At 40.6% G+C, this 19,200-nt stretch overlaps 1 protein-coding gene across 3 annotated transcripts in view; it reads left to right on the forward strand.

Moving 5' to 3' along the window:
• Positions 1-4,329: 4,329 nt before the first annotated feature.
• Positions 4,330-19,200, forward strand: part of slc12a4 (solute carrier family 12 member 4) — a 193,484-nt gene continuing 178,613 nt past the window's right edge. Inside the window, exons 1-24 of one of the 3 annotated variants that reach the window (XM_037246909.1) lie at positions 4,336-4,642; positions 8,102-8,190; positions 8,285-8,416; positions 8,679-8,825; positions 9,258-9,312; positions 9,423-9,553; positions 9,713-9,954; positions 10,034-10,248; positions 10,403-10,567; positions 10,735-10,833; positions 10,925-10,982; positions 11,055-11,229; positions 11,356-11,474; positions 11,786-11,884; positions 12,006-12,125; positions 12,201-12,305; positions 12,400-12,568; positions 12,652-12,847; positions 13,523-13,692; positions 13,776-13,907; positions 14,018-14,125; positions 14,192-14,382; positions 15,255-15,388; positions 15,472-16,367. In XM_037246909.1, coding sequence (XP_037102804.1) covers positions 4,513-4,642; positions 8,102-8,190; positions 8,285-8,416; positions 8,679-8,825; positions 9,258-9,312; positions 9,423-9,553; positions 9,713-9,954; positions 10,034-10,248; positions 10,403-10,567; positions 10,735-10,833; positions 10,925-10,982; positions 11,055-11,229; positions 11,356-11,474; positions 11,786-11,884; positions 12,006-12,125; positions 12,201-12,305; positions 12,400-12,568; positions 12,652-12,847; positions 13,523-13,692; positions 13,776-13,907; positions 14,018-14,125; positions 14,192-14,382; positions 15,255-15,388; positions 15,472-15,563 — 3,273 coding nt within the window. In that variant the 5' untranslated portion in view covers positions 4,336-4,512 and the 3' untranslated portion in view covers positions 15,564-16,367. Of the gene's footprint in view, positions 4,643-8,101; positions 8,191-8,284; positions 8,417-8,678; positions 8,826-9,257; positions 9,313-9,422; positions 9,554-9,712; positions 9,955-10,033; positions 10,249-10,402; positions 10,568-10,734; positions 10,834-10,924; positions 10,983-11,054; positions 11,230-11,355; positions 11,475-11,785; positions 11,885-12,005; positions 12,126-12,200; positions 12,306-12,399; positions 12,569-12,651; positions 12,848-13,522; positions 13,693-13,775; positions 13,908-14,017; positions 14,383-15,254; positions 15,389-15,471; positions 16,368-19,200 lie in introns of those variants that run through there. The other 2 variants (XM_037246908.1, XR_005097485.1) reach the window with 2 other exon arrangements.

The raw sequence follows: 19,200 nt of genomic DNA on the forward strand, positions 1-19,200 counted from the left end.
ATTGTGGTGCCTTTTGCCGGTTGCTGTGTCAGCAAAACTCAAGCTCAGTGGATTTTACCAGTAAGGAAAATCTTTTATGGTAACCACAGAACACGATATGATACGATGCAATACGATAATAGACTAGACGAGACCGTATATAATAAATAGAATACACATTTAAAGTTTAATAACAACAATAAAATATATAATTACTTTGAACAACCAAAATACATGGGAAAAATGACATTTATAAAAAAAATATTTGAATTACCAAAACACTTTTTGTGCTTTCATCAAGTATGTTGATTTAAAATCCAGATGTAAAATCCATGCCAATGTTTCCAAAATAGCACTCAAGTAACTACTTGTTTTCACTACAGTTATAATCATATGTACTCCATGTGTTGTTTGCGATTCGAGATAACATTGCTATTCTTGGCAACTCATTGGCTTGAGGACGTAATAGCAACTTAGGAACACTTGATGTACTAATGGCCATAGGCCATAGACTTCCTGCCACCTCGCCCATACACACCACCAATGAGGATCTCCTGCAATTTGTAAACACCATGTTCGTAAACCCTTCTACCACCTTCATTCCATCCCCTTTTATCCACAAAAGCAAAAATGAAGGCCTATTTCCTGCCTTGGAGACACAAATCTAATAGAGGCCACATTCTGATGGCAACAAAAGATACGGCCATACATGGCAAAAGCTTATCGCTTGTCCCTTTTGACCTCTTGTCGAGGAAATTAATTAGCAGAAAATAGGAAACATGCACAGAGAAACAATGTAAGTGGTGGATAAGGTCAGTGCGGTCAAGCATGCCGTGCGCTTGCACAGTATAGGGAGAACCGGTGGTGGTAAATAATGCAGTACAATTAGGGTACTTGGTTCGTGTACTGATGTCGATTTGTAAGTATCTGTACTACGTACATTCGACTAGCAGTTTCGTTATCCTGCTCCAAACTCTGGTATGGACATCAAAAGCACTTTATAGTGATATTGACCTTCACATTGTTATTTACGTTAAGCAGGTCCCTGCCTTCACAATCTGGACCATTTATCATTAATTCAAGCTAGATGGGATTTAACCCCTCAAATGAAGTAAGATCTATTTGTCACTAAATACATTGAGGAAGTTCTGATGATGTGGGATGTATACACAAAGATATTTAAGAAAGACATGGAAGACGTTGTGGAACGTTGGACATGATGTTACATCTGACTCATGAGCCCCACCAAGTAGTTCTGTGAATTTCTGTCCCTCCTTTTCTTCTGCAATTTCACCTTCTACTTTAACGTTTTACTGTAGAGTCTAATTACATTTGAGCTGGTTCTTCGTCTGCACTTGGTCACACAATAACTGTCTTGTTATGTTGTCCATTTATTTTCTGGAGGACAGCTTGTGCATGCAACTGCTTTTTGTATATAATGATTTAAAACATATCCTGTGCAATTTTGTTTTTAAGTGAAGGCGTAGCGGAAAGAATAAGCAATATTGAACCTTTGATTTACGATTTTCACTATGGGACATCGTTTTTATCCCAACATAAAACTTTTTAATAGGACAGGCAAATGACATTTTTCCATATTATTTACTGTCATAGAAGTGTAAAAATAAGTAAACAGCTTTTAATATGACGACATAAAAAAATCACTACTATACAAAAACATGTTTTTTTTCTCTCACAAATAGCAATTGGTTCAGAAATTAGTATATGTGTCTTTGGCTTTTACGCAGTAAAGCAACTTTTTGTATTATCTTCGGTTTTTGTGCTCCGTCAGATGCGCCGCAAGGTTAGACTTCATCCCAGTTACTTTCTAGTCAGATAAAATCAAAAGTGAGCTTAGGCGTCTGGTGGCCTTTGGATGGAGGGACTGATGGGAACATTGAGGGTGTTAAATATAGTATGGAGACAATAAACAAGGTTTTGACAGGCTGGCTGAAGGCAATATGGAAAGTATTCTGTCATTTATCAATGAACTCGGCAGTTCTTCATAAAGACTTAAAGTTGTGAAATACCACAGCCCTGCAATTCATCTTCAACCTCTCTTATATTATTGTATGTTAAAAAAGATGCATTGCTTTAATTTTGTGCTTTCAGGGGTGTAGTCTTTGGTGTGGTAACTTTACAAATGTTTTGTTCAGATTGACCTAAATCATTTGACTGACAAATCCAATGAAGTCAAATAGTCAATGCTTGTACAGTTGTTTTTGTTCGATTTCTACCATGCTAGCGTGTCTTACTTCTGAAATTATTACATATAGAGTAGCTTTTTCTATTCAATGTTTACATATCATCTTTTATATATTTTCCAAGGTATAATTTCACAACTAATTTAATCACAGTCCTCAAGTGGTGCTTCTAACTAAGAGGGCAACTATGCTAAAAAATTAACTACACATAACTTTGAGGGGTTGCTACATGTAATTATGCTCAGATAAGCACCACCCGGTGAAGTAAATGGGGTGTGAAAACATACATGATAGGAGACGGAAGGGATCACATCAAAGGCAGGCCAAAAAAGTGTGTGTGTGTAGGGGGGGATTTTTGACACCACTTACAGTGGACCAATCGTATTCATTTGGATTTTTAACTGAATTCTTTTTCCCATAGGAATAAATTTGACGAGAAATAACCTTTCTTTTTAGGCAAAAATCTTACAAAGTAGTTAAAGAGAAAGAAATGTATGGCAGCTTGCTGAACTGAGGTCTCCAGAGGTATGCTGAGCTCTTGCGTGACGTCATGCAAGATTCAAACCGAGAAGTTTTGTACCACTTTAAAGTTGGATTTTTTCCCAGAGGCATTTGAAAAAACACAGCCTGCTCTTGGGTACTGCATTAAAGCTGCCACAAGCGGCCATTGTGTGACCATTGCGAAGCAGCCATGTCAAGCTATTGATGGCAGCCAAAGTTAATTGGATTGACTTAAGCCCCCTCGGGCTCTGTATTAGAAAATCCAAATCAATGTCACTGGCTGACGGAGGCAAGAGGAGCTTATAGCCTTCACTCCCAATTAGACTGAGCCATGAAGTAGCATTTACTTGTTCTTTATCTTATGACAGTTTGAAAAGTAGACATGAGCGACTGTGGGAAAATGATGCCTTGTCGGGGAAATGCCGCCAAACAGTTGTTTTGTATTACATTTCTGCACAATGAACATACAAGAGGATATTAAGAGTGACAGTTTGTCGAGTAGTGCGTCGTAAAACAATTATGTAGACTGTAGAGAATTAATTTCACAATTTTTTTTCAAACCAAAATACACATAATATACATTTAATTAGTAACATCTGTCATATCAGATCATACTAAATACAACAAATAATGTAAATTTAAAAATGATAATGACAAATTTTGTTGTATTAATTTCAGTGGGAACTAATTACATTTAGTAGGCGTTCCTAATGGTTTGGCTGCAGCTCATTCTGTATTTTCTATCACAAATCTGACCTCTAGTGGTCATAACTAAGCAGTACAACAAGCAGCGGTGAGGGTACGTGAAGCGATTCAATGTCGGCATCTAGTGGTTGACAGCATTCATTACAAGTCAAAAATTTAAAAAATACTTAAAAATAAGCAACATGGCAGAATAAGAGCCATAAAGTGGAGAGATTCAGATCGGAAACAAGCCGTTTTCAAATGTGGCTAAAAATCAGATTCGTATCCGATTGGTACTATAAGGCGACTAATAATGATAATAATAATAATAGTGAACATAAGAGGCTTTTTATTATTTTTGCGAGTCTTACGTATTACTTATGTTTGTATTGTCACGACTTGCACAATTTGGCATGTGCGCACATGGAGGTTGTTTTATGTCCTCTGTTCTCCAAACACAATCATAATCCAGCCTCAACTATGTTCCAAAGACCATTTATCATGCGATCCTAACAATAAAAGTAAGACAGCTCATAAAGTGGCACCCAAAAAGTGTCGTTAGCAAGCTCTTCGAGTGCCTTCTGACAGACGTTCTGCTTTGATCTGCCAATTTTATGGTTTTAGGACTACTCTTGAAAAGCGGGGGCAGAGAGAGAGAGAGAGAGAGAGAGAGAGAGAGAGAGAGAGAGAGAGAGAGAGGTAATACTTATGCAAACATCTGCAAACTCTTTCAAATTTTACGTGCAGCTCTCATTGGTTCTGCCTTGTTTTCCAGACTGCCACGTAGCAGTCAAAAGGCCCACAAAGTCCGGACCTTGAACACAAAGCTGTTGATGAAAGTCAGGATGGACACACACAAAGCTGAGGGATCAGCGTAACCTTTGCAAAGGGAGGATGACTTCACATAAGCCAACCCTCACATCGGGAAACTCCTCCTGCTTTGTCAGCGAACCCAAATGTCTTCTCATGGTCGTTCCCAGTTCGGAACTCCACCTCAGAATAGGGGCCGGTCAGTGGGCGTGGATTGCAATCATAGCCGGGCCTGGGGGAAGTGAGAGCAGGATAGTGGAATGCAGTTGCCATTAGTGGGAAGAGGAGCTAACAAGCTAGCCTGTTACGCTCAGCTGGAGTTGGGGATGAAATCATGCCTCATTTTACGGTGGTACCCGTGAGGGATCGAGCCCAGTCTGGCTATGACAGTCTGGAGGGGATCAACTCCGTGGACCACGGCGATGGTGGCCCACTGGATAATCAAGACACGGTCAGCTCTGACGGTAAGCCGCACAACTTTTTTTAAAAGTTTGGAATTAGCTCAGCGTGGCTAGTGGCGAGCACCTCTGCTCAACAGCTGGTTGTGTGGTTACCATGGCAATTCTAACAAGGCAACAAACACGTTTTGCAAGCTCTTTGGAGTATGCAAATCGCTTTACAAGTTTCAAAAGTTGACTTAATGAAGGGATGCACAACTGGGGATGTGGAGGGGGAAGGGAGGGCTGCGTTGATAGCGCACACCTAAAAAAGGCCTCTAAAGGCCGCCTGGCACAAAAGATGGTGCTCCCGTCTGGGAGGATTTGCTTTCCCCAAAATGGGCTGCAGCACATTTCTGCCTCAGCTTGTCACTCACGTGTTTCTACCGTGTTTGCACAAGAAAGAAGAGGGGGAGGATTCAAAACAAGAAGAGCAAGCAAAAGGCAAAGAGTGTGATTATGTGGGATTTGTACATGGGCTCTAGGAAAGAAACATGTTTTGGAATAACAGACTCACCCTGGGTGCGGTCTTTGAAATGAATCGGACTGAACCAAAGGCTTGATTTTGTTCAAACCCACACGCTTACTGAGCTGCATTTTAAATTTTATTTCAAAGTGGAAGAGTGTGCTTACTGTGACAGGTTAAAGACTCAGCTTAAGTCCAAATAAGTTCTCTACCTTGAGTTATATTTCATTGAACACTTTCACAGAATCCGTTTGCTCGCATTGGTACCAACTTTCTATTATTTCTCTTGTCACGGATTTTAAACATTGTGTTGCATAAAGAAAACATAGCAGACAGTAAATACAGACATTTAAAGGCTTTTACAATGTCCCATTGACCCGGGGCTCGTACGTGACTGTGTTGAGTCATCTGAAGTTCACTGACACCGGCCCCACTTGGCCAGTTCACATTTCCCACATAAAAACGATGACATCAACACATTCTTGTTTTTTTGCACATCAGGTCCTTTCATAAAGAATGGCTTAAACAAAATGTCAAATGTTAAAGATTGAGTTAGATTTCATACTGCAAAAAATATCAATGCCATGCAAAACAACAACGAAAAATAATGAAGTAATATTTTCTTAAAGGCGTAAATAATAGTTTGTCTGAAGCAATGACATCCTAGTTCGCGGGCAGCTGCCATGTTGACTACATGGTGTCAAAAAAGGAAGTGAGACTGTGGTGAATGAGGAGAACAGGCGTGTGCTATAATAAGGAAAGTTTGCTTCATGGCCATGGAGATGTACGACAACAATGGCATCATCATTCTGCAGTTGTCATTGTTTTTGTGTTTGACGTTTGTCTTGCTTTTTTTTTTAATTTTAACTTTAGGTCATTGCAGAAACCAGATTTGTGTTTTCACAAGCAGTGTAGGAAAAAATAGATAATAAATGACATATTTGGTTCTAATGTAGTTTTTTGTTCTATTTTAGTCATGTAACCAGGGAGGAAATGACAAAACTCAGCTCTGTCTGGCCCAGAAACCGGCCCCGCCGCCATAACACTGCCGTCATTGTGGTCAAGCCAAAAGAGTACTCCCATACATTCACCAGTTTGGGCGGATAGTTTACAGTTGTGCAATGTGACTGCCAGCAACCTCTGGCTATGCTTCCTCACCCAATGTTTTGCTTTGTATTCCCGTTTTGTGATGGCAAAGAAGGAACATTGGCTCATTATTAGCGCTGATCAGCACTAAAATATTTTGCTGCTAGCATTCTTAAGATGTCGTTCCGCATGGAAAAAGTCCTTTCCTTAAGACTGCCAGTCAAACAGCCATTAAAAATAAAGTTCATCATGAATGTACTGGTGAGAGGGATGCCATCATAAACATCGGCATTTGTAGAATTTGACAATCTTGTATCATTGTTAGGATATCAGAGAATGTATGCGGTGGAGTAGAAACAATATTAAATTGGAAATAGATTGCGCTAATCAGCTTCTCAGTGCTAAATCTCTAATGCAATCATTATTGGGGAACTTTAGCAGGTAAGCTGCTTTTCCAATATGGAGCTGATGGGCACTTAAATTGTTGAGAAAGATCTGAGTGGAGCTGCACTGCAGATGAAAAGCTTGTTTTGTACTCAAAATATTTTGTTGTAAGAAGTTTGGTATTATGTAGTGTAGTTCAAATCTTTTTTTTTTTATCACATTTTGTGTTGTCAATACTGTAAAATAAAAAATGAGAAATAAAATAAAATAAACATTTTAAAAGTGCAAATACATATTCTTCTCGCAAGTATAAATGAGTAAATGAGAGATTTATTCCTCAACACGTGAATGAACCTGATAGTCTATTTAAAATTGCGTTTAATGTATTGACTCCACCCAAACACTAGATGGGAGTGTTGTGTTCTTTTTAATTTCCCCACCTTACTGCAACTCATCTGTGAAGTATTTTGATGGTGATTAAACAAAATACATCCATTTATTTGCTAGTTCTGCCCTCTACTTAAATATGCACCTCAGTGAGAGACGATTACATTCACGTACGATAACACAAGGTTCTGTGCTGCATCATTGAGCCCGGCCTCTTGTGGCATCACACGTGTTTGGATCAGGCCCCGCAGTGGGTGTTGACCCAGGGTGAGCGGGCGTCCTGGACAGTAGTTGGTGATGTGAGTGCAGCGTGCACAACACTGCCGCTCATAACTATGCTGAGCCTCAGTGACACCACCCGCAGCAGCTACATTGCCACACTGAGCACAGGTGAGTGGGGAGACATATTTATTATTAACCAGTGGTGCTGCAGGTGATTATTTCTTGAAACACATTTTTTACCCCCCAAAAAAAGGGATGCGAGGTTTGTTGCTGGTGTCATTTTGGGCTCGTACATTTGCATGCATACATTTCTAGTTTGGCGCCATCCTGTGTGTTACTTGAATTAGATGGGATGTCGTGAAGTTGTATTTGGCAAGGACCCTTATATAGTAACTTGACTCCTTACGATAAGACTGTACAGTATGTGATTTATCTCATTTTGAAGAAGGGAGCTGAAAGAGTTTGGAGAGGATACACTTGGAACCTGAGACAGGTCGAACACTCTGGGCCAAAAAAAGCTCCAGTAGTTGGTTCAGTGGGCAGCAAGATGGCTTTATCGTCTGCATTTTTGCCTCAAATCTCAAATTTGGCCCTACTTTGTGGAGTTTGCATGTTCAATATATTCCCAAATCATACATGTTAGGTAAATTGAATTAATCTAAAACGTCCATATGTGTGAATACGAGTGTGAATAAAATTAAAATAAATATTTTTCAGACTATAAAAGCGTTCCTGATCATCATCTGTGTTGAATGCTTGTTTGTCTTTATGTGCCCAATGGTCGACTTGCAAACCCTACTAAGAACAAGTCTATAGAAAATGTGTGTGCGCAAATTATTGTAATAAAATAGCATCATTGTCTGAGGTATGTCTGCAAAACGTTCCAAGCAGATCCTTATATCAATGTAGTTCTAATTTGTATCATTTGGTCCCAATGACAGGACATGGCAATCACAAAGAAGACCACCCATTTCTCAACAGTCCTGATGAGAAGAAGGACTTCTACGATAGGAACTTGGCCTTGTTCGAGGTATTTACTGCGTTGTTTATCAAAATCAACAACCTTAGCTCTTTTTTTAAAAATAGTTTTGCAAGATTTTATATCCCTGTTGCCCTTCATCCAGGAAGAGCTGGACATCCGACCCAAAGTGTCTTCTCTGCTCAGTCGCTTGGTCAGCTACACAAACATCACCCAGGGAGCCAAGGAGCATGAGGAAGAGGAGAGCGCGGAGGCTTCGCGCAGAAAGACTCCCAAGGTCAGTGCGACGGTGCAAAGGGTAAAATGAAACAACAGGGCTTTCCTGGCCAGCTTTTATATGAAAACTTGCTGACAGATTGTCCGGCAAGCTTGGCTTGGATAGCGTCCACTGTTCATGTAAGAGCAGTAACACTCTGCAGTGACCTTTTAAAGAGTACACCAATCAATAATGATCATCAATACCGCTGTTTCCTGAATTATTCAATAACCCCCCCCCCCCCCCCCCCCGCCCCCCCTCTCTCTCTTTGCCTCCCCCTCAGTCCCCCAACATGGGCACTCTGATGGGCGTCTACTTACCGTGCCTCCAGAACATTTTCGGGGTCATCCTCTTCCTGCGACTGACGTGGATCGTCGGGGTGGCTGGCATCATGCAGTCCCTGTTAATTGTTATCATGTGCTGCACGTGTGTAAGTACGCACTCGCCCACACAAACTGGGCTAATATGCCGACTGGATTTCAAGCCCAATGTGGGTCATCATCCTGTGCCCACCGGGTACCGGTCAATAGAATCTAAACGAGCCGCAACATTAGCATATCTGGTTTTGTTGTCGTCAATAGTGGCCACTTAGACTTTTATTTCTGCAGAGCGAGCCGCCGTTACTACCACCGTCTTACGTAATCAGCGTTGTAGTCGTATGAACTGTATTTCCAGGATACAGCAATAATAAACGCTAGTAATTATTTCAGGAGGGATTATGCTTAGTCAGTTGGAAGATGATGTGCCCAGGCATCATTTTGATGGGTGGATGTTAGCGTGCCACACAGATGTCCCCACCCGATATCCGTGCCAACCCCTTTTTTTATTTTTTTTAATTGCACTGTCCCTTTTCCTTTTGCAGACCATGCTCACGGCCATATCAATGAGTGCCATTGCAACAAATGGTGTCGTTCCAGGTAATGTTTGAATCGCTGCGTCTACAGATAATAGTCTTATTTGTCATTAAAATGGTGTAAAACTGCATTTTGGAGCATCTGGTTTGTAACAATGTGTTTCCTTTTTCTAGCCGGCGGGGCCTACTTTATGATCTCACGCTCTCTGGGTCCAGAATTTGGAGGAGCTGTGGGCCTGTGCTTCTACCTTGGCACCACCTTTGCTTCCGCCATGTACATCCTCGGAGCCATTGAAATATTCTTGGTTAGTTTTTTAGTACAGGAACCATATTTGTATGCATATAATGTTAAAATAAAAAATGGTCATATAATAAAACGTTCAAATATTTAAGATACATTTTCTCGTAGTATTTCATAAATGGGGGAAGATCTAAATTATTTCTGTATTTTCTTTCTTTCTTAGCAATACCTGGTGCCTCAGGCCGCCATCTTTCATGCTGCGGACCACCACGGCACCGACAGCGCGATGCTGAACAACATGCGCGTCTACGGCACCATCTGCCTCAGCCTTATGGCCGTGGTGGTTTTCGTGGGGGTCAAATATGTCAATAAGTTGGCCTCGCTCTTCCTCGCCTGCGTCATTATTTCAATCATCTCCATCTACGCCGGCGCGATCAAGTCCGTCTCTCATCCGCCAGAATTCCCGTAAGTTTGTGTAGAGCATCCTACTGAGAGCTGTTTGAACTCTTTTGCTGACTTTGATTGTTTTTTATTATTGCGTTAGGATTTGCATGCTTGGCAACAGGACCTTGGTCAGAGATCGTTTTGATGTGTGCGCAAAGACCGTCACCATTGGCAACGTCACAGCACCCAGTCAGCTGTGGGACATGTTCTGCCTTCCGGGGAACGCGAGCAGCGCACAGTGTGATGACTATTTCCTGCAGAATAACGTCACAGAAATCCAGGGCATTCCCGGATTGGCTAGTGGAATATTTAAAGGTATTGATGAGAGCCCTTTTGCGGAATGTTTTTTTTTTTTCAAGGTTCACAAATGGCATACCTAATAAAATAAAGCAAAATATAATAAAATAAAACCTGTGGCAAATGTAATAAAAAAAAAACAGGACCGACTCGTGTTTTCTGTTTCTGGTAGACAACTTATGGGGCGACTACCTGCAGAAAGGCGAGATACTGGAGAAGGATGGCCTCGCGTCGGTGGACTCCCACAGCACCATGGAGCACTTTGGCATGTATGTCTCTGCAGACATCGCCACGTCCTTTATGCTGCTGGTGGGCATCTTCTTCCCCTCGGCCACAGGTGAGATTGTCATATACTGGGTAGGACATTTCCACCTTTGTGCTATTTGGATTTCTTGTGAATTTGAAAAGACATTTTAACATTAACTCTCTGCCATCGACGAATATCTATTTTAACTGTGCTGCTGGTGAATGAATTAATATTAACCATTATGTTGTGCTTTATAGGCATTATGGCAGGCTCCAACCGGTCTGGAGATCTCCGGGATGCTCAGAAATCCATTCCCATTGGAACCATCTTAGCTATTACCACCACGACTCTTGTCTGTATCCTTATTTGGGTGACGATATCAAATTGAATCTTTTGGTTGGAAATTCACCTGATGCCACTGTAAATCCCTTGACCTTTTGCTTTAAGATCTAACATCTGTGATTTTGTTTGGGGCCTGTGTGGAAGGTGTGGTCCTAAGAGACAAGTAAGTCATCTTTTTGCAAACTGTCATATTTGCTTCTATACTTTGTTAAATTCAACTCGTTTGTGCCTTCAGGTTTGGTGATGCCGTTAGGAACAATTTGGTCGTAGGAACTCTGTCCTGGCCATCCCCTTGGGTGATTGTCATCGGTTCCTTCTTCTCCACGGTGGGGGCAGGTCTGCAGACACTCACTGGAGCGCCTAGACTTCTTCAGGCTATCGCTACGGACAATATCATCCCGTTCCTCAGAGTGAGAAAAAAAATCACGTTGTGGGTTATGCATTTCAGAACAGAGCCTGAAGACCAACCCTGTTTAATCAGAAGAGAGAAGCAATGTACGATTTTTGCTTTGCTGATTTTTATTTTTTTGTTTCAGGTTTTTGCTCATGGGAAGGCTAATGGTGAGCCAACATGGGCCCTATTGCTGACTGTTCTCATAGCTGAGCTTGGTATCCTGATCGCCTCATTGGATATGGTGGCACCTATTCTTTCCATGTAAGTTGACTTGCTTTGTGTTGCCTCGACTTTGCACCTTTTGTTGTAGCCAATTAAACATATTTTAACTGAGAGTGAAAAGGTAGCAGTTTTTTTTTTAAATCAATACTATTGTAGATATTTTTAATAAGGTCCCACTTTAAATTATTTGAATTTTTTAGGATGTCTTGATGTTAAAAAAAATATTTAATCAATTTGTTTGGTTGTTGGTTTTGTTTTGGCCATGATAGCTATATAAAATGATGTATGCTTGTGTAGATCCAATCACCAAACCCAATAAAATAAGATCCATGTGTTTGTTTTTCTTGCAGGTTTTTCCTGATGTGCTACCTCTTTGTCAACCTGGCCTGTGCCGTGCAAACACTCCTTCGCACCCCCAACTGGAGGCCGAGGTTCAGATACTACCACTGGTGAGAACAACCTTAAACTGCTCCATTCCACTTGGATAAGCTTGACAAGGTTTTTTTTTTCTAGACTAGAGTGTATCCCTGGATCTGCAGGAATGAACATTTCATGTTTTATCTCACAAAGGACTCTATCCTTCCTCGGAATGAGCATGTGCTTGGCCCTGATGTTCATCTCCTCCTGGTATTACGCTATTGTGGCCATGGGCATTGCTGGGATGATCTACAAGTACATCGAGTACCAGGGGTATGTTCATAGCTTTAATGTTGTTTGGCTCTTATGTCTGCTTTCGTTTTAGCGTATTGTGTTTTTCCCACACAGAGCAGAGAAGGAGTGGGGAGATGGCATCAGAGGACTTTCCCTAAGTGCTGCACGCTATGCCCTGTTAAGGTTAGAAGTGGGACCCCCGCATACCAAGAACTGGAGGTACGCTGACGTTTTCCTGCAAATTATTTATGTCAGACCAAACCATCTCCGTGTACATCATCTTGAAAATAATGATGTCTCTGTTGCCCAACAGACCTCAGCTGTTGGTTCTGTCAAAGCTGGATGAGGATCTCCACATTAAATATCCCCGCCTGATGACTTTTGCCTCGCAGCTAAAGGCCGGGAAGGGTCTTACCATTGTGGGATCTGTCATCCAGGGAAATTTCCTGGAAAGCTACGGAGAACTGCAAGCAGCAGAACAGGTACATGAAGGTGGTTCTCAACAGTTGTGCATTGTGTACGATCATTATCTTGTTTATTTATTTTTTTAAATTTATCCCGCCAGACCATCAAGAACATGATGGACATTGAGAGGGTCAAGGGTTTCTGTCAGGTGGTGGTGGCGAGCAAGGTGAGGGAGGGCATCGTCCACCTGATCCAGTCCTGCGGTCTCGGCGGCATGAAGCACAACACGGTGATGATGGGATGGCCGTACGGCTGGAGGCAAAGCGAGGATCCTCGAGCTTGGAAGACTTTTATCAGTAAGCCCTTGAGACACTGCTGTAGATAGAGGCCTAGGTTACCTTTAGGTCAAATGTCAGAGTTCCGTTTTTTTTTTTTTTTACAGTAGATAGCACATTTTATAGACAAGCTAACTTTATGTGCTTCACATTGTTAAAAGTACATAATATTTAAGAGCATTTAAAAACAAAAGAACTTGAGACATTTAAAAAAACAATACTAAATAAATAAATTAGTAGCCTAGTAAAATGACTAAAAGAACAGACTGTGCAAGAAAAAGATAGTGGAAACTTTATTTAGAAAATGCCTTTAAAGACCTCAGTTATGAATTAAATATTTAATTAACTGGATTTAAAAGCAGAAATTTTCAGCCTTTTTTTTTTTTTACTTAAAACTTCCGTTTCAGAGCCTGTTGTTAAATTTTTACTGATTTATTTTAAATTGAAGTACATTTTGTACTTTTGTGTATATATCCAGCCTGCACTCTCCTTTGTGTAACCTTTAAAGTCCTAAACTTAATAATTGACTGAATAATTGGCTGCGCTTGAATTGTGAACTGCCAAGTGAACATCCTGCTATAATTGCCGCCTGACATATTGTATATTGGAACATTAAGACGATAAGCATCCTCACGTCCTGGGCCGCTATGATTCAATTAAGCCCTAAATGGTCTTCGTGTTCTCATCTCCGCACAGACACAGTCCGTTGCACCACTGCGGCCCACCTGGCTCTAATGGTGCCCAAAAACGTGTCGTTCTACCCGAGCAACCACGAGCGCTTCACCGACGGCAGCATTGACGTGTGGTGGATAGTCCACGATGGGGGAATGCTCATGCTGCTGCCTTTCCTGCTCAAGCAACATAAAGTACGACGGCGCAAATCAAATGGAGAAAACTATTTGGCTGAAAGTTTGATTAGTAAACTCTGGCTTTTTTTTTTTTCTCTCAGGTGTGGAGAAAATGCCAAATGCGTATCTTCACTGTCGCCCAGATGGATGACAACAGCATCCAGATGAAGAAGGATTTAGCCACATTCCTCTACCAGTTGAGGATAGAGGCAGAAGTGGAAGTGGTGGAGATGGTAAGAAATGATCTCATGCAGTGAGATGAGAAGCCCCACTGTGAGCAGAGATGATAATCAAGAAGTTTTTGATTGATGTTATCGAGTAAGAATCCACCGATGCGTTTCAGCACGATAGCGACATCTCGGCGTACACTTACGAGCGCACGCTGATGATGGAGCAGAGATCTCAGATGCTGAGGCAGATGAGACTGTCCGGCGCAGAGAGGAAGAGAGAGGTAACACACAAGTCTCATCAAAATGGCAACGCCTGGAATTCTGACGAACATCCTTTCTCCTCACAGGCCCAACTTATTAAGGACAGACATTCACTGGTGCGAATGGGAAGTTTGTACTCGGACGAGGAGGAGGACACATTGGACAGTCCTCTGCCGGAGAACGTTCACATGACGTGGACGAAGGAGAAATGCGAAGCTGAGAGGAGAATCAGAAACAATGCGCCCGAAAACTTCAGAGAGCTCATGAGCCTCAAACCGTGAGTCGCATTTTCTTAACATTGAAATACTCGCAATGATGCCAAAGTCCTTGTATGTAGTTTGCTCACACTTGTAGTATGTCCGGAACCAGGCACGGGAGTTTTCTTGAATGTTACTTGGGGAAAAGTATCTAACATTTGCTGTACCGTATTTTCTGCACCATGATGCGCATTTAAAAGACTTTAATTTTCTCAAAAATCGAAGGGCCGCCTTTTAATAAGGTTTAATATGTAGAGTACAGCGCCAAGAAAGATTGTGGATGCCTGGGCAAAAGTATCGGCTTTAACCCTTGTCCGAGCTCTCTGGGAAATTGGGCTCATTGCTGAAGAGCAACGTTACTACGAGACTGACTCCGGCAACTCGACGTATTTAATGGCGAACTTTCCCAGCTGTTTATTTGGGAAACAGAAGATGAGGACTTTGATGGATTTGTGGATGAAGATTGATTAACAATAATGTGAGTACAGTATATTAAATAGAAGAATGAAGTATTACCGAACTCTTTGGTTAGCTAACTTTTTTGTATTCCGTATGTTTTAGCAGTATGACGCGGTGCGCCGTCGATTTATAGAAATAGCCGCCGTAATTGAGTCTGCGCCTTTTAACCCAAAGTGCCTTATAGTGTGTGAAAATATGATACTTGTTAAGAATTTTCTGATAAGTGTAGCTACAGTATGGTAAGTGGTTAAAATTTCAATTATATTTGTATTCTTTATCATTGTGTTTTAATTTAGTTGGTTTACTTCAGAAGTATAGTATAGAGTTACATGCTAATGAGCTAAACTAGCCCGCCAAACCATGCGACACAGAACAAAACATCTTTTTCTAACTTTTTAAGAAAATATACACAAGTATCCATTTTCAACTCCAGGGACCAGTCCAACGTGCGGCGCATGCACACAGCCGTGAAGCTGAACGAGGTGATCGTCAACAGGTCCCACGACGCTCGGTTAGTGCTCCTTAACATGCCGGGACCGCCCCGTGACACGGACGGAGACGAGAATTGTATCCTTTTATCGCCTCGGCAAGGGACGCACCACGAGAGCAATTTTTTGCCGTTGTTCCCTTCACTTTTGCGCCCACTTCAGATATGGAGTTTTTGGAGGTTTTGACGGAAGGTTTGGAGAGGGTGCTGCTCGTGCGAGGTGGCGGACGCGAGGTCATCACCATCTACTCGTGACCAATCAGAACGGACCACGGAGGTGCTTCAACATTCCTCCTCAAGGGTTAGCTGTTCACATTAGAATAGGGTGTCTTTATATATAAGATAATGGTCCAGTAGATTATCAGAACATTTATTTTGAGCAGTTAAGGGGGGAAGAATCTTTTTCCTACTGTGGGTCATTTCAGTTCTCCGATGGTGGACTGGATCACATGACACATGGGTTCCCCAACCTGATGCAATGTATAGTAGAAGCAGGACGTAGTGTACACAAGGTCAAGGAGGATTTAGATTTTTGCGGGATTCCGAGGGGGAGGGGCGTGCACTTTATTTATTTATTTATTTGACTCTTTTAGTTTTTCACGTTCATAAGGTAAGAGACTTTACTTAGTGTAAGACTTAAGTATTCAATTTGCATGCAAACTTTTTTTTGTTTTGTTTTAACTTATATGTTCATAGTTTTTGTTCTCAGATGATGTGAGCAGTTTGTTTTAAAGGGAGGATGAACGAAAAGTAGTGCAATGACAGAACAATGCCAAAAATCCCGAAATAGATTTACTTTTAAGTCAGTTAAATTTAATTCCATTCAGTTCAGTAATTTTATTTTTGCTTTGTTGACGTGTTCTGCCCCAACACCAAACTGGTTTGTATCAATGTCAAGAAATATCCACCTTTGTACAGTAGTTACTTTTATATTGTAAATTCATGTCGGCAGTACTAACTTTGATAGATTTTTTTTACTAAATTACAAAACCTATCACATCAAAAAAGTATACATTTCTATGATTTGATTCCCTTCAATAAATTATTTTACTATACAGTTTTTTGCACTTGTACTTTGTATAGTTAAAACAAACAAAACTCAATATATTGATATGAATTATCACACTTAATAGCAGATCTTAGATAGCACACATTTCCCAGTGGCTGAGGCACATATGGATGAGCATAACCTCAAACAGCGCCACAACCTATTTACATCTCCATTTTTACCATTTAATTCATTATATATAATTATTTAATTTTATCTATAATAATCACAATACGTTGTATATTGCAGTATGATGATTTAATGGCATTTCAAGCTTACTGTTCGCTAAATCTCAGTTGTGGTTCTTTGAAGTGTCGCCACCAGAGGGCAGCAATGTACAACTCATTTTTATAATTGTGATCGTTAAAACTGTTTATCTATCATCCATTTTTTGTACTTGTAAAATAAGCATATTCCAAAGGATGGTTTATATTTGATAGTGCAGTTTCCGTAATGCTACACAGCCACAAGCTAGTGCTGTGTAGTATTTATTTATTTATTCATTTATTTATTTATTGAGGTGGAGGTTTAGGTCAACACATATGGGACTTAATTGAAAAGACACGTCAGGAATGAATCATCTTCTTCCGATGCTACACACTCTTATCACAGTGGCAACTCAGCCTATACAGTAAATAATTTTATATTTTTCACCCTCCTTTGACTGTAAAAAAAAAATATATATACTAATTAAAATATTGAAGTCAGTACTCCTAATTGAAGTTTTAACATATTGGAGAGTTTTCGTGTGGTCACTAGTGAGACGGAAGTAACATTTGCTAAAAAAAAAAATGGCCTGCTGTCGAAAGCAATTACAAAGTGCCCTCATTTCCTAGTGAGGCTTTAAATAATGCTGAAGTCACAGTTTTGTAACTTGTCATTTCTTCTGCCCTGGATGTTGGCAGCCTCACGGCCATGTGTTCATTATCTGCAATTCCAGCTTTTGACTCCAGCACTGCAATTACATCCTCGGACGCACTGATTAATCCAACGCGGAGGCTTTATTGTTTTATTTATTTATTTTTCCTTCAAAATGAAAAGAACATAAGCGGACACTTTGCCAAGGAGTAGCTGCTCGTTTGTGCCATAGTCCTTATGTTACAATAAGACATTTCAAGGGCTGCTTAAGTGTTCTCCTAAAATCTTCAATAAAGGAGGGATTTAATGTAATGGAGGTTCACACAATGGCGTGTTTAACTAACGAACGTTTCTTAGTCTCTTGCTGTACTTAAGGCACCGTACTATTAAGCTTTGAATATATTCATGTTTTGGAGGATACGAATTTCCTAAATCCTCATGCAATTTAAAATGTCAATTCTCTGGGAAAAAAAAATCTTGTTTATGAACTTTTGGTATTGATGTTGTGGCGGCCATGACACGCTCTTCTCCGTAATTCCAGCCTCAGGGTTGGAGGCGCTGGTGAGTGGTCTGTGCAATCCCCGACAACAACAAAAAAGTTGAAATAGCAAAGCAGCATCTAGTGGTAAAATTACAAATGAGGCCTGTGGAGTGTCTGATCTGTCTCTCTTTATGTCTCCAATATAATCTCAGACACTTTTAATATGCATTCTGATGTTTCATATTAATATTTTTGTTTTATAATTTTAAGTATATTTTGTAAAACGTGTATTCTTGTGCCTAAAAAGTGACAAAGCCCAGTTTGTTTGTATACGGTATCTTCAAGTATGAGCTTTGTTTTTGTAATTACATAGTCATCATTTTTGCGTTCAATGCAAAGTCGCAAATGAAATGTTTCCTTTTGTAGCCTTCTTCGTTTTGTTTGGCATTTCTTCCACTCCTATTCTCTCGTCTCTGTCACGTAATCAGTCATCACCCCCCCACCCTCACTTGAAGAGTTAAACGAAAAAAACAAAACAACAGCAGCTACGCAACCGACTGGAGCAATGTCGACTCCACTCCGGCACAAAACATAGGCCTCTGTAAATATTAAATTTAAAAGGATTCCCAGATAAGGCGGCTTGAAAAATTGAGGCAGCACCCCATTCTTCTAGATAAGAGAAGACGGAGCCATCTGGAGGCTGCCAGATAGCGAACTCCCACGCCATCCGCGAGACCTCACTCTCATCCGAGGCGGCGGCCGAACGAATAAGCACCAACACTTTCATTATGTTAACTTTCAAAATGAACTCATTGACATTCAAAGCATATGCTGCTTTTCCCACCCTTAGTAAACACAATGTTACTCTTGCGTGCCCTCATAAGAAATCGCCAACGCGTCAGTCTTAAAACTAATGTTGATTACGAGGGTGTCGTGTTTACCTTTTGGTAATATTTTGCTTTACATAAGAAATAGCCGTCAATGAGAAGGAATGCATTTCTAAGCCCAAGCAAAAAAGAAACATGGGAAAAATATTTTCAAACCCGTTGAATCGATGTGTGGACACTAGACAGAGTGTGGCCTGAAACACTTTTTACATCCACACTATGAATAATACAAAAAGGTGTGAATTTTTGCTGCATGCTTTGAATAGGAAAAGTCGTGCCATCTGGTGAACGAAATAAGCTAGGCCACACATACCGACATCAGTAACACATCATCCCAAGATTTCAAAAGCAGAGCATTCTTGCATTAAACTGAAAAACGTGGTGTTTTGCTGCATGCTTTTCACACATGTCCAAATTAGGAGAAAGTAGCACCATCTGGTGGTAAAATAAAATACACAGACACTAATATCCAGCTTCAGGTGTGCTTATTTCTGTTGAAATCATGCATTCTTGCAGAAAACAATATAAGTTCCAATTTATTTGCTGCATGCTTTGAATGGGAAAAATATGGCAGTCAATCAAAATGTGATAATAAAGGACTTTATTAGTTTACATGGT

This window comes from Syngnathus acus, chromosome 3, assembly GCF_901709675.1.
Source record: "Syngnathus acus chromosome 3, fSynAcu1.2, whole genome shotgun sequence".
In the NCBI taxonomy this organism is placed as follows: Eukaryota; Metazoa; Chordata; class Actinopteri; order Syngnathiformes; family Syngnathidae; genus Syngnathus; species Syngnathus acus.